Genomic DNA, 15,537 nt, shown 5'->3' with positions numbered 1-15,537 from the left:
AGTGGCGTAGTGTAGAGTGCTGCAGAGTAGAGTGGTGTAGAGTAGAGTGGTACTGTTGCGCCGCGCAGCGCGTTCTCTGGACGCGGCGCGCCCCGAGTCTTCTTTGTACAGCGCGAGGCCCCAGATATTATTTTGGGCCTCGCTCTGCCTTCTGTGGTGTCCCTGTTCTCCCCTGACCCCTCCTTACCTGTCTCTTTTTCTTTCTTCTTCTACTTTTTCTTCTTTACCTTTTCGAGGCATTTTTTGTCCTTTCTTTATGTCTTTCCCCCCTTCCCATGTTACCTTTTTCTTCCCAGCATTCCTTGGTCCCTATTTTCTATGGTTCCTGTTCTATTCTATCCTATGTACTTTTTCCCTATCTAAAATGGTGTCTTTTTACTTCCTGTTGGTCACTTCCTGTTTCTTGGTATATAAGGGCTCTGTTTTCTCCCTTTCCTTGCGCTGCATCACTTTCTGATCAGATTGTGTCTTCGCTCCTGATTCTTAGCCTTCGGTTCTGAATCTTTTCGATTTTGCATTTACCTGCATTTTGTTCCTGTTTGATTCCTGGTTTTGTTTTCGTTTCAGGAATCCATTTTTTGGAGGTTTTTTCCCCTTTATTGGGGTTTTTTCCCTCTGGCACTAATTCTAAAGGGCACGGTCTGTTCTTGGCGTTTCCACTGCCTGCAGCACCGTGGCTACTAGAAAGAGTCGCCCCTTTCTGGGCCAAAGCCGAACCCTCAAGACCTACGCCACTAGATCTGCGGTTTCCAGGCGCCAGCAGCACGTGAGTCGTGACAGAATGCAGCGCCAAACCATTCCGACATCTTCTGATACTATGGATGACACAGTGGCGGCGGCTGCAGATCCTGATTCATCTTTTTTGACTACTATTCAACAACAAGCTCAGGAATTGCAACAATTGCGCAACGAGAATGCGGTCTTACGACAGGCTTTGGCCCTCCGCAGTGGCGATGTTCCGACTATCTCCGCCTCAACGCCTCGCTTCTCTGGTGAACCAACTAAACTGCGTGAATTCCTGGATGCATTAACGGTTTACTTCGCCTTCAGACCTAGCCAATTCTCTCATGACAGGACAAAGGTGGGATATCTTATTAGTGCATTATCCGGTCCTGCCTTGGCCTGGGCAACCCCGATGGTGTCATCCAACGATCCAGTATTGTCGGACTATTCTGCCTTCGTGACCCGCTTCAAACAAATGTTTAGTCGCCCAGGATTGGAAGCCTCGGCAGAGGAAGCATTATGTGATATCCAGCAAGGTTCCCAGGATGTCCTCCGATATATTACACGTTTCCGTCAATTAGCGGCAGAGACCACTTGGGTGGAGCGTACCCTGGTAACTTTGTTTCGCAGAGGACTTAAGGAAGAAATTAAGGATGAATTAGTACATTCCACCAGAGTTGAAGATCTTCGTGGCCTCATGGATCAAGCACTTTCCATCGAGTATCGTCTTCAAGAACGACGAATGGAGAAGAGAAGGAGTAGAGGAGCGTCTCAGCCAAGCTCTTCACGGATGTATCCACCTCATCCTGAGGAATCTCGTCCTCCTGCTAAAGATATAGAAGGGGAACCCATGCAAGTGGATACTGCTCGAGGGCCACTCTCTGCTAGTGAGAAGGAAGACAGACAGAAGAAGGGATTGTGCCTCTACTGTGGTTCTGCTGGTCACCTGCTTCGTACATGTCCTGTACGTCCACCTAGACCCTTGGGAAACGCCACCTCCCGTCCTCTGTAAGAAGGGAGGGGACGGGATCATCGGCTATACCTTCTATCAGCTCATTCAACGACAATACAACTTACTTGTTCGTGTTACCAGTCATATTACAACTACCTGATGGCCGCCAAGAAAGAACTATGGCATTATTGGATTGTGGTGCTAGTGGTATATACATGGATAAGACATGGGCCACTAATCTGCAAATTCCCACTCAACCCAAAGACATTCCTGAACAGGTACACACCGTGGATGGATCTTTAATATCCTCAGGTCCAGTCGATACTACGACCTTGATGTTAAATTTACAGTTTGGTAATCATCAAGAACACCTCTCTTTTGATCTCATTTCATCTCCCAACCATACCATTATTCTCGGAATTCCATGGTTAACTAGACATAACCCATATGTGAACTGGGTAACCCGGACAATTTCTTTATCCTCACAGTTTTGTCAAGAAAATTGCTTTGCTTCCGATAAATATTGGTCACCAAACAGATTAACACCTATGAAGAGTACTACGGAGTATTCCATCAACACTGTCCAAGGGGTTCCTGAACATTATTTAGAGTTCCAAGACGTGTTTCAAAAACCATCCAGACCTGTATTACCTCCACATCGAGAGTACGATTGTGCTATTCCTTTGGAACCTGGAACAGTCGTTCCCTTTGGGAGGATGTATTCTCTCACGGAACCTGAAAAGGAAGTTCTTAAGGAGTATCTGGAGGAAAATGTACAGGGTGGTCTCATTGTTCCATCATCTTCTCCAGCAGGGGCTCCTCTCTTTTTTGTACCCAAGAAGACCAAAGATCTTCGTCCTTGCATAGACTTTCGAGGCCTAAACAAGATAACTATAAAGGATCGTTATCCTTTGCCCCTCATTAAGGATATTTTAGAGGCAGTCAGAGGGGCTCAACGTTTTACCAAGTTGGATCTTCGGGGAGCTTACCACCTTTTACGTATAAAAGAAGGAGACGAGTGGAAAACAGCATTCAGGACACCGTTCGGTCATTTTGAATATAAAGTCATGCCCTTTGGTCTTACGAACGCTCCTGCTATATTTCAAAGGTTTATGGACTCAATATTTTCCGATCTCTTGAACCAGACACTCGTAATCTACTTGGACGACATCCTTATTTTTTCCAGACGCCCCGAACTCCATTCTTCTCATGTGAAACAAGTCCTTCACAGACTCCGAGCACATCAACTATTCTGTAAACCCGAAAAGTGTGAGTTCGATAAGACGGAAGTCAAATATCTGGGTTATCATTTAAGTTCCACCGGCATAGCTATGGACCTAGAAAAGGTACAAGCAATTCTAGAGTGGCCTTCTCCCTCTTCTATCAAAGAAACACAATGTTTCCTAGGATTAGCAAATTTTTACCGACAGTTCATTCAAGACTTTGCCAAACAGACCAGCCATATAACCCATACCTTAAAGAAGGAAAATCTAAAACAGGGGTTTGTCTGGACCAAGGCGGCTGAAACAGCTTTTCAAGAATTAAAGAAGGCATTCACTCAAGCTCCCATCTTGAGACATCCAGATACCAATAAACAGTTTATCGTAGTTACCGATGCTTCCGAAAAAGCTATTGGAGCAGTCTTGCTTCAACTTCAAGAAGATGATGGTCTTGAACATCCTGTTTTCTATTTGTCCCATATTCTCTCTTCAGCTGAACAACATTACTCTGTACTAGAAAGAGAGTTGTTAGCTCTGAAGACAGCCTGCATCGAATGGAGACAGTTTCTGATGGGATCCAAGGAGCCTTTCGAGGCGAGAACAGATCACCGTAATCTGCAATGTCTACGTAATTTTGTATGCCAAAATAGTCGCCAGGCGCGTTGGGCCTTTTTCTTTAGTCAGTATGACTTTTACATCACCTATATTCCTGGATCTCAAAACATTCTGGCTGATGCTCTGTCTCGACGCTATCCAGATTGTACTCCTTCCCCATCTCAGTTTCTACTGGAGCCTAGTAAGATCATTGGAGTTGCTCAATCTTTTCTGGATGAGGTACGACTGGAGTATTCCAGCCTGTCTAATAGCGAAATAGAGAACTTAAGAACCTTTTTATGCAAGAAAGAAGGATTCTTTTTTCATCAGAAGCTGTTATTCCTCCCTACTAACAGAGTGCGAGACAAAGCATTACAGATGTGCCATGATTCACCGGTTGCTGGACATAGAGGTATTAAGGCCACACAAGAACTTCTTTCGCGATCTTTCTGGTGGCCTACCTGGAAATCAGATGTCGAAAGATATGTTCAGGCTTGTCCCATATGTGCCCAAGTCAAGATTCCCCGTAGCAGACCTGCAGGATTACTACAGCCTTTGCCAGTTCCACCAACGCCATGGCATACTATTTCCACTGACTTTATGTGTTCACTTCCGCCATCAGCTGGAAACCAGGTTATCATGGTCACTGTTGATTCTTTCACTAAGATGGCCCACTTTACTGCTCTAAAGAAATTACCAACATCCCAAGAATTGAGCCAGATATTTATCGACCATATTTTCCGTCTCCATGGACTTCCACATACCATTGTATCTGACAGGGGTCCCCAGTATATTTCCCGGTTTTGGAAACATTTCTGCAAGACACTGAATATCAATATAGCACTATCATCCGGTTTCCATCCTCAGACCAATGGACAAACTGAGCGTTTGAATCAAGGACTAGAACAATACCTTCGTTGTTTTTGTAATTCCACCCAAAGCAACTGGAACACTTATCTTCCTATTGCTGAATATTCCTACAACAATTCTGTCCATAGTGCCTCCAAGGTCACTCCCTTTTTCTGTTCCTATGGCTATCATCCGACCTCTTTTCCTACTGCTCCTCAATCTACCTCTCCTCTGCCTGCCATTACATCTTTTTCCAAACGTCTCCTGCAACTCCATAAGCTCATTAGATCTAATTTATTGCACACTAAGAGGTATATGAAGAAGATCGCTGATAAGAAACGTGGACCCACTCCCGATTATCACCCTCAGGATAAAGTCTGGCTTTCTTCCAAATTCTTGCCCTCTCGTCTTTCTCTGAATAAGTTCACGCCTCGCTTTTATGGGCCTTTTCGTATTCTTCAGTTGCTCAATCCTGTCACTGTTCGTCTTCGCTTGCCTCATACTTGGAAAATTCATCCGGTCTTTCATGTATCCCAACTCAAACCTTATGTCCCTGATCCTTTCTCTCGTCAGTTTCCTTGTCCTCCTCCTGTGTTGGTGAATGATGTCCCTGAATATGAGGTTCAAGAAATTTGTGACTCCCGCCTTTTTCACCGGCGTCTTCAGTATTTGATTCACTGGAAGGGTTATCCTCTTAGTGAATGCTCTTGGGAAGATGCTTCTTCTGTTCACGCCCCTCTTTTGATTTCTCGTTTTCATCGTTTGTTTCCCTTCAAACCTGGACCTTCGGGGGGGGGACCTACTGTTGCGCCGCGTGGTGCGGCGCGAGCCGAGCATTCGGCTCGCGCCGCGCAGCGCGTTCTCTGGACGCGGCGCGCCCCGAGTCTTCTTTGTACAGCGCGAGGCCCCAGATATTATTTTGGGCCTCGCTCTGCCTTCTGTGGTGTCCCTGTTCTCCCCTGACCCCTCCTTACCTGTTTCTTTTTCTTTCTTCTTCTACTTTTTCTTCTTTACCTTTTCGAGGCATTTTTTGTCCTTTCTTTATGTCTTTCCCCCCTTCCCATGTTACCTTTTTCTTCCCAGCATTCCTTGGTCCCTATTTTCTATGGTTCCTGTTCTATTCTATCCTATGTACTTTTTCCCTATCTAAAATGGTGTCTTTTTACTTCCTGTTGGTCACTTCCTGTTTCTTGGTATATAAGGGCTCTGTTTTCTCCCTTTCCTTGCGCTGCATCACTTTCTGCTCAGATTGTGTCTTCGCTCCTGATTCTTAGCCTTCGGTTCTGAATCTTTTCGATTTTGCATTTACCTGCATTTTGTTCCTGTTTGATTCCTGGTTTTGTTTTCGTTTCAGGAATCCATTTTTTGGAGGTTTTTTCCCCTTTATTGGGGTTTTTTCCCTCTGGCACTAATTCTAAAGGGCACGGTCTGTTCTTGGCGTTTCCACTGCCTGCAGCACCGTGGCTACTAGAAAGAGTCGCCCCTTTCTGGGCCAAAGCCGAACCCTCAAGACCTACGCCACTAGATCTGCGGTTTCCAGGCGCCAGCAGCACGTGAGTCGTGACAGGTACAGCATAGATTGCAGTGGCGTAGAGTAGCACAGAGTGGAGAAAAGTGGTGTAGGGTACAGTGGCATAGGGTAGATTGTTTCAGAGTACAGTGAAGAAAAGATAGAGAAAAGATAATATACTTCAATATGCTCAAGTATGTAACGATAACAACATATATAATAACGCTAGACATAACGGCCCAAAATGAAATATGGCTTCTCCCTGTTAGCCACTCTATAATCAAGCCCTTCATTACCTAGATAACAAACCATTAAACATAAATGTTATAAAAAAATATCCTTCTAATAGCTAAATTTTTGTGTGAAAAGGTAAAATCTGGGCCCAATCACGACTTCACTGTTTCACCAACTTGTGTGATCTTTGGCAAATACAAACGTTGTGTTTCACAGAGTCTCCTTTCTAGCCTGCAGGTGTCCAGCTGAGTGGGACTCTGTTATCTCTTTAGATCTTGTTCAATGTCTTGCAGCTCCTCTTGAAGGCATCCTGCAGTGCTCCTCTTCAAGGCAGCAGGTGATGCAGACAGTAATCATCCAAAACTCTTTTCTCCTCCTCGTGCCCTTTGTTCTTATGAGCACCCTTAATGCCGACAGGTGTGAACAGGACAAACAAAATCTGGGGGGGATACATCCCCCGCGTCCCCCACACTTCCTACGCCCATGCTGCGGTATGTAGGGCCTGTGCCTTTATGCGGGCTGAAGCTCCGACGCTGGGATGCGGCCCGCTCTCAGCAGCCCCCGTACAGCAATCAAGTAGCCTGTTGGCCACTGGCAGCAGGCTTATTTGTGTCCCCACCATCCAGTAGGGCACACCCCTGTGACCCAGGGGATAGGAGGGATATCACTGGGAGCAGTCTCTGGCCTCAGCGGGCAGCCGCACCTTTACTCTCAGCCTTGCGCCTGGGCCCGCTCGAACAGCAACACCATCTGCAGCCCAATCTGCAGGTTGGGGAGAGGGTGACACAGAAAGCACCTCCACCTCGGGATGAGCATTTAGAGATGAAAAATTAGACAGATGATAGAGATGTTTAAACGGCGGTCACAGAGCTGCCTGCAAGTGTGGCCACCTTGGTTGGCATCAAGTCACGCCCCACCATATCTCAATCTTATACATTTTGCCTGCAGGTGGCCTGTTACAGTTTCTGTTGGTTTAACTTCACTGCCCATTGCCTTTGTCTGTTATTGTCTGGGTTATCACAGTAGATGTCTCCATAACGGTTTTGGGGTAAGTTCCAATTTTTCAACATTCCACAATTGTATGCACTCTGTGTGTATGTATGGGTCTGTTGCCTTTTTTTAGGTCCCTTGGATTTGGTGGTGTGCATATTACCTGCTGTAGTATGCCAGGGCGTATTGTGTACACTGTTCTGTTTCTGTGATGTTCTACTGAACCAGTTGTTAAGCCTCACACCATTTGTCATGAACTGCATTTTTGTAAGGAACGAGGAGAAGAGATTGGGGTTGAATTGATGAAGGTGAAAGAAGGTTGGTGAGGAGAGAAGCTTGAAGAATTATCCAGTGGTTAATTGAAAGTTGGCGGTAGAGTGTACCTAAATAACAGGGAGGATGGAGAGGAAGGGAACAAATTTAGAGATGTAGGGATGGAGACCTTCCATCGCAGTCCATGCTGTGTGTTATTGCCCTTAGTCTCATTATGCTTTGAGTGCCTATCTTTCATCCATGTTTGCAGCGGAAGTGTTTTAATTGCTCCCTGTGTCTTGTCTTCTAGAAGCTACATAGTATTGTCGTTTTTCTGTGTGCTCCGTCCTCTGGTCTGCTACATGCAGGTCGTTGGCTGTCATTTAATTAACACAGCTTATTGAAGGCATGCGCTTGAATGCTGAAGACACTGACTGACTCTTAGACCTGTAGTCGTCCTCATTGGAAATATCACTACCTCCACTGTTTCGCTGTGTCATGATACTGCTTTTAGATACTTGCCTCCTGAACAGTGCAATGCTACTGTGTCTTAAGGTGATGTGAGCTATGTATATTCTCAATGTTAATGGTGCTGCTTGATTGTTTACTTGTTACTGCAAAACTGAAAACATTAAGGCTTGAAAAAATTAATGAAGGTTCTAATCTTACACAGTGGTAGCTTGTTGCCCCATGATCCAACTTATGTTTTTTAGTCTATCGTATGCCACATGTAGATGCATAAAACAGTGCACGGTTAAAGAAACCTTAATAAAGTTAAACCATCCATTCATAAGTTACCTAATCAAATATGCTTGTGGTGTGGCGCAAATCTCAAATTCTACTTTATTTGAATCAGTTATTATTTCCATGCATGAGCATATCAGTAGAGTAACAGAATTGGAACTATTCCACGTTTTCAATAGGAAATCCCCTAACTGATTGTGTTTGTATCTTAGGATCAGCTTCCCTTTTGCCAACTTGGTCTGTGTAGACATCTCTACCCCATTTTCCCCTCCTTAGAAAGTAACTCATATTGTTCTGCTTAGACAGCATATAAACTGTGCAAATCTTTTCTGAAGATGGGGCAATCTGCATCTGATCTGACCAGGCAGGGATGTTAGACATCTTCTGTGAAGAGACACTGACAGCCAACGTTTGCTCATGCTGGACAGCAGTCAAAGACTCGTTGTCTGGATGGTGGCAAACTCTAGCACCTGCTGTATCAGCACACCCATCTGCACCACCCGTTCACTTGTAAAGTGCTCTTGTTATTTAGGGCAATCTCTTCACGGACCTAATTAAAGAACTGTAACTCATAACTCATAAAAAAAAATGCATACCTGACCATCCCTTCCGGGAAAAAAAAAACCTTGCAGTAAACTCGGAAGCAGTCTCCCTTGTTCCATTCTGTCACAGACTGTTACCTGTTGTCTTGTATCAATTTCATTATCCCACAGATGTATGTAATAACCTGATATGTCTCTCTTCCGCTGTAGGTTCTACTCCTCACAGAACCTGCCTCCCGGCTTCTCATCACAGCTCTCACCTTGTTCAGCTCAAAGTATGCGCATGCAACTTGCAGTGCTCTGATTGGCCCCCTTCTGTTGACTCCAGAGAAAGGTAATTTCAGAGTGAGGCTCCTGAATATGATTTGTTCATTATGCTAAACCTGGCCTCCTGATGGATATTTCTGCCTGCAGATTCCTCATCTTTTGAATACCCCAAGGTACCGGACGGGATCCTTAAACTTGTAATATCTCTCCCTCGCTGATAGGTGGCCCTAGTTCCATTTTGGCCCCGGTTGCCATCCTGGAGCCATAGTAGAGGCATCCTGACATCAATTCCCCTCTTTCTGCGTCCTTCAAGCTGCTGCCTAGGCTTTTTTCTGTTTTTGATCATTTTCTCTTCAAAACTTTTTGCAGTGTGTTAGGAATGTTACCTCCTAAGAAGTCCAGGTTATGGACAGATGTAATTTCAGACCATCACAAGGTCTGCCTTTGGTTTCCAGGCCTGAAGCACACTAAAGCGAACTAGAAGAGGGAGGCAAAATTGTTCATGGTGCGCAATGAGAGTCTGCCTCATCGCTGTTTGCGTACGAACTCAGTTGATATCACATTTTTCTCTTTCATCCATATCTTCAAAGGAAAAGAAGATGAACCACAAGAAGAAAAAGGTTAATGAAGACGCCCCTACCAAGTACTGCAACCACTCAAATGGTAGGTCACTTTTGTGTTCTCCATCCCAGTGAACCCCTCCTTTAAAACTGACATCACACCATATCCATCAACTCTGGCTTCGGTACAGGTCCAAACTCCATTGCCAGGCACGTTCCCCAGTGCCATTCCTGGTGCCATGCCAGCATCGTTCCCAGCCTTCTTGGAATTTACAGTGCCAGGCAGCAATCCAGCTTTTTTCCTACATGCCTTAATGGCATTGTTCCGGAATGCCACGGTTCCTTCTTGTTTGCGTAAGGTCCTCATGAAGCCATTTGGGCCTTTGATGGGGATACCACCTCTGGGGTTTTCCTTCGCACCAGTCATCCCCAGTGCTGTAATACTGCACCCCTATGGAAGCAGTCGGATTTGTGCCTGCTCCACATTCTGGTCTGGAGGCTCCTCCTCTGCCTTCTTCACCAGCCCCTTCTTCAAGTCCTTTCTGACAGTCATAAGTCCATTCTTCTGCAGTCCCGGAGGAAGGAATTACGCCTTGTGGAAGCGGCCAGATACAGAAGGTGTGTATCTAGCCCGGTCCTGTTCCACAAAGTGAAAATTGGCAAATTGGCAAATCTTGGACGACCTATAGCATTCAGACTCTGACTGGATATAGATGACACTAAACGTCCCTCATTATGATGATGATGATGACAGCAGTGAGACAGCCAGTTTGCTGCCTCCTGATGACTCCTACATCTCTAACCATTGGCCATTCCAAAACACCAGTGGATTAGACATCTCACCTGATGTAAACAATGAGTGCTGCTTGGGGCCACCACCCTGGAGGTTCCTTAAAGCAGTCTTGAGGGAGTTATCAGAAGTGCTCAAATTGCCATTTCCAACAGTGGAGGCCAAGTCGAATATCCTTATAGATATTCTCCAGCCTATTTAGACAACTGAACAACTTCTTCCCTTTAACAATGCTCTCATAAACGTAATGAAAGTGGCAAGGGACAAACCTACATCTGCCCCAGCAGTCAGCAGAAGGATTGCAAGACGTTACAGACTGACACTGTGTGACCCAGACTTCCTCTGCAGGAATGCAGGCATCATGATCCACAGAAACACATGCTTTTCCCAATGCACCCTCTGACAGGTAGTCAAAAAAGCTATGGGCACTCGGAAAAAAGGTTTTCTCAGCCAGAATCCTGCCACTTTGATCTATGAATGGCACATGGCTCCTCGCTAAGTATGCACATGCATTTGGGAAATGGTGGGCAAGATAGTACCAAGTTTGCCTGACCCCATGGAGGATAAGGTTGCAGAGGTGGTAAGGGATGGCCAAGATTCATTCTGGCAAATTAACTCTGGCACTAAAACAGCATGTTTGTCTGTGTTTTGTGGGCTTTTCTGGTATTGTCCAAGCCACCTTAATTGACATTCAACTTCAAGGTTCCTGTCTTTTTGGGCCTCAGGCAGATTCACTGTGAGAACAATTTGAGAAAGGAAGAACAATTGCCTAGTCTTTGGGCCTGGCATCTCCTGCTCTGGAGTTTCACAGGCAGTACAGGAGGTTTTGGGGCTACTCCAAGGGGATTCCTTTTCACCTTCAGCAATCTTCCCAACCCATCCAACAACCTAATCAGTTCCTTCAGGGGCCATAGCAAGGGCAGACCCAGCAACGTTCCTCCTTTTTCTTGTTCTCGCCCAAACCACCAGGAAAGCAGATTGTGTTCCTCCTTGAAGAAACACACACAGCTAGTTAGAGGGAGGGTATTGTTTTCTCTTTAGGCCTGGAAGACCATTACGACGGACCAATGTGTCTTGCAGATAACATAAAATAATATGCTGTTTGCTTCAAATGGATCCCTCTCCTGACCCTTCGATGTCCGGCCCTTCGGTCAGAGAATAATCTTTGGATCCTGCAACAGGAGGTGGCATTACTGTTGCAGAAAGGAGCAGTGGAGGTGTCTCAGAGCAGGAAATTGGGGAGGGGTGCTATTCTTAATGCTTCATGGCTCTCAGAAATGATGGCAGTATGCACTAATGGGTCACTCCGGGCGGCACTTCGGCACCCAGGTGCAGAGGTGTAGTTCAGCGTTAGGTGCACAGTGTTAGTCAATGGGCCAGTCGGGTTGAAAAGAGGCTGCACACTTGGACATGGAGTCCAATCAAGGAGAACCAACAGGTGGGTTAAGGTCTTGAGATGCTCTGGGATGGAGGCACACCTTCGGTCCTCTTCTCTCCGGGCAACGGGTGCAGAGGTGTCCTGAGGCATCGGGTTTTCCCCACCGGGTGCACTCCTGGTTGAGGGGGTCTGCGGGAAGAGGCTGCCGGCAACAGTTGGTGAGTGCACAGTGCTCAAGTCCAAGATGGGCTTTGTCTCTGGAGAACCACGTTGGCACCATTGGCCCACTTCAGCTCAGGCTAGGCGGCACGGGTGCGGAGGTGCTATCCGGTTTTGGGTTTTTGCAGTCTGAAGTCCTTGCAGGTCTCTTAAGATGCCTGCAAAATGCAGAGAAGCAGCTCTGCTGCTCCACAGTAGCTGCTGGGTCTTTGTTGATGCAAGGCAGTCTTACCAGGCTTTTGTAGGCACAGCAGCTTGCAGGACATGTCAACTTTGGCACAAATCGTTGAGAAACAGCAGACAGGCCGTCAGGGCTGCCCCAAGTCAGGTGTTTCTTCCTCAGGCTTTGCTTTTGCAGCTCTTGAATGTCCTTCGTAGGTCAGAAGGAATTTGGTTTTCTGTGGCCAGCTGTTCCCCTAAATACTGAGTTTAGGGTTTGCTAGGGATGTGTAGAGTAGTAGCCAGTGGGGTACTACATCCCCTATGACCACATCCCCTAGGAAGTGGGCATAATCCTGTCCCAGAGTTCCTACTTCTGCCAACACCAAGAAGGCAAATTTCTAAATGTCGTGCCCACATAAGGCAGCTCACTTTAGGGGTGGAACTGATCTGAGGGGTGGACACACCTCTCTGAATACTACATTTCCCACCTGTCAAGGTGCCAAATAGGCCCTGGAGCAAGGGGGTCAGCATCTCTCCTTTGAGGGAAGCCATATCTGCATACCAGAGGCAGTGGGCGTCTTTGAAGCCCCCCTGCCTTGAAATACAGATTTGTATGTCATGCTGTTGGGTGGGGTGTGTAAACACCTCTCCCAGAGCAGGCTTTGTTTCTGACTGCACAAAAGCAAAGGCTGTCACCCTTGGGGGTCCGAATCATTACACAGTGTGGAAGGCCGGCTAAAGCTAGTCAGTCACAGACTAGTAGTTAGTAGGCTTTTAGGGAGCACCTCTAAGGTGCCCTCTGGGTGCCTGCATTAATAAACCTATCACTGGCATCGGTGAGGGTTTATTAATACAAGATGTTTGATACTAAACATTCCTATTTTCACTGAAGACATCATGTAGCTTGGGAACTCACAGTGACTGGTGTCAAGCACATACTCAAAATTGCTTCCATGTTCACTCACTATGTCTAAGAATCAACAAAGACATAGCAGGGGCATGTCTGCTCTTGCAGATATGTCATCACATGTAGTATAATGCACTCTGCCTTAAGGCCTACTGTAGGGGTGACTTGCGCATATTGCATGCAGTGTTAGGGAACATGGCACACAGGCTGTGTGCCATGTCATGTTTTCACTTTTAGCTGTGCCAAGACATGCAGTCTGCAATGGCAACCTGCATGTGTTAGGTGAGGGGTCCAGAAGGCTGGCAAAATACCTGCTGCAGCCCTTGTGGACCCTGTTTGGTACCCATACTCTGAGTACCGGGGTACCATTTACCAGGGACTTATGGGAGGCGGGAGGTCAAAGGTGTTGCCAAAGGGGGAACAATTTCTGAGTTTTAGGAAAAGAGATCTGGCACTGGGGACCTCGTTTGCAGGAACCCAGTGCACTTTCCATCAACATTGCATCAATTACCAGGCAAAAAGTGGGGTGACCATGTCACAAAGGGTCACTTTCCTACACTCCTCCCACAAGGTGGCTGTGCTCTTGCAACTGCTGGGTCCCCAGTGAAAGCGGTGGAACTGTTGCAGTTGGTGAGGTAGGGTGGAGAGAACTAAAGAGTGTGAATAGTGTTGCTCCCCTTAAAACCCTGGAAAGCAGAATCTGCCCTGTCCCCAAAGAGACGAGACCCTTCAAAGGGTATACCCATCTGTGAGGACGTGACATTGCCTGAGAACCCAATTGATCGCAGTCATGCACGGCGGCGAATTGCAATGGATGTGCCTTTGGCCCACCCTATAGAGTCAGTGGTGTCCAAGCCACAATAAATAATGGACTTGCCCGCATCTTAGCCATCTTGAGTTGCCCGAGCTAAAACAGGTGGAAGGTCTTCTGGTGCACCTAGGAGGACTTGTGCCACCAAATCTCAAAGGGCGTGGGAGTAACAGCCTAACGAGCAGCTGACATTAATGGATTTGAGGGCCAGAATGTTGGACGAAAACACACTTTGCTAAATATTTCGAACCCCTTAGACTCCCTGTCTGGGGGAGCAGTAGGAAAAGTGTTAGGAAGCAGAATCCTCAATGGTAGATCCAGGGGACAAGAGGAGACACGTTTCAGGAGAAGGATTAAAACCATTGGCCTCTGGTGGGTCTTCGTACCAATTATCATCCTGTTAGAGTTGAGCAAACTCATCAGCTTGATCATAGTCATTGTCCGAGTCCTTCTCAAAAAGTGAATGTAAAGTGTGTTGTTTCCCTTGTGGGGGTGGCAAATCAAGGAGGGGTTGGGAGCGGTACCTTGGGTTGTATCTGTGTTGACTTGGAATCGAATAGAACAATTGGGACCTCCTCCTTGGGTATCATTGGCATCTGTGTCAAAGAGCCAGGGGCGAGTGAAGTTCGTGGCACCGGAAGTGGGATGTGCCGGATGCCAGATGGACATGGAGAGTCAGATAGGCAAATTCAACAGCGGTACTCCAGATTAACTCTTTCGGCATGAAGACGCACCAAAAGGAGTCTGTAAGGATCTGAAAAGCTGTAGCTTGGCCATGCGGAACTCTTCGATTTGTTGGAGCATGGCTGACTGCCCCAGAAAATCTGGTTGTGCTAGGACCAAATGCAGAATTGGCTCAGAACTTGGCTGACTTCAGGAGATAAAATTGAGAGGTGTGGTGCTGCCCTGTGCCTGCTCAGGTAAATGCGAATGATGCGAGGGATCAGAATTGCTCTTGATTTCTTGTGTTCTTTTTTAGACGTACCTAATGATTTAGACCACAACGAAGATTGACCTCTTACGTGGCTGTGACAGCTCTGCATGTGGGGGAAGAGACTGAATGTTAGACACGGACCGCAACATGGAGCAGTTCCTACAAGGAATCATTTTGTGCTGGGTAACATATAGCTCTGCCTCGCACTCCCTGATGGCTTTCAGATTAATCGGTGAGCAGTCGCTGCAGTCCTTTGAGTCGTGGCGCAACACCACAAGCATACCTTGTGGGGATCTGTCCCAGACATTTGTTTGCAACAGTATGTACAGGGCCTGAAACCTGGCATTTTTTGTGGGGTGACATCCCTTGCACACTGGAAAACATTTTTTAGAAAATATCTCTGAGAGACACAAAGGGAGTTCTGGATCCCTTGTGGCGAAAGAAACTGACCTCATTGCAGAGGGGTGGCACCTGTATGAGCCTCCACGTCATTTCCAGAGTGGAACAGCATCAGTGCGGATCTGCATGGCACCCGCCACCTGACAGAGTACCAAGGTACTATTGAAAAGTTTTGGATCCCGTCTGATGCCTAGGGAATATTCAAAACAAAAGGGAAGAATCTGCAGCTAGAAGTCTGTTTCAGAAAAAATGTAAAAGGAACTGACATCAAGGTGCTGGGGTGACACTATGGCCCTCATTACAACCCTGGCGAATTATGACCACGGCGGACACTGCTCAGTTAGCCAGCCACTTTAACACACCAACTGCCACGGCGGTATCAACAAGCACCATGGCGGTAACCTCCAACAGCCAGGCGGAAGACAATGTACCGCCCACACTATTACGACAGGCCTATCCGCCACCTTTTCCGGGGCGGTACCAACGACATCAAAAGCACG

General features: G+C 46.7%; 1 protein-coding gene across 8 annotated transcripts in view; it reads left to right on the top strand.

Annotated features, from left to right (window-relative positions):
- Window positions 1–15,537, top strand: part of FANCE (FA complementation group E) — a 124,720-nt gene that overhangs the window by 54,554 nt on the left and 54,629 nt on the right. For all 8 annotated transcript variants that reach the window (XM_069238779.1, XM_069238778.1, XM_069238782.1 and 5 more), the window contains one exon: window positions 8,821–8,944. In XM_069238779.1, the coding sequence (XP_069094880.1) occupies window positions 8,821–8,944 (124 nt within the window). The remainder of the gene's footprint in view (window positions 1–8,820; window positions 8,945–15,537) is intronic.

The sequence above is a fragment of the Pleurodeles waltl genome, chromosome 6 (assembly GCF_031143425.1).
Source record: "Pleurodeles waltl isolate 20211129_DDA chromosome 6, aPleWal1.hap1.20221129, whole genome shotgun sequence".
Classification (NCBI taxonomy): domain Eukaryota; kingdom Metazoa; phylum Chordata; class Amphibia; order Caudata; family Salamandridae; genus Pleurodeles; species Pleurodeles waltl.
The sequence above is the reverse complement of the archived record's forward strand: the minus strand, read 5'-3'. Positions and strand labels throughout refer to the sequence as shown.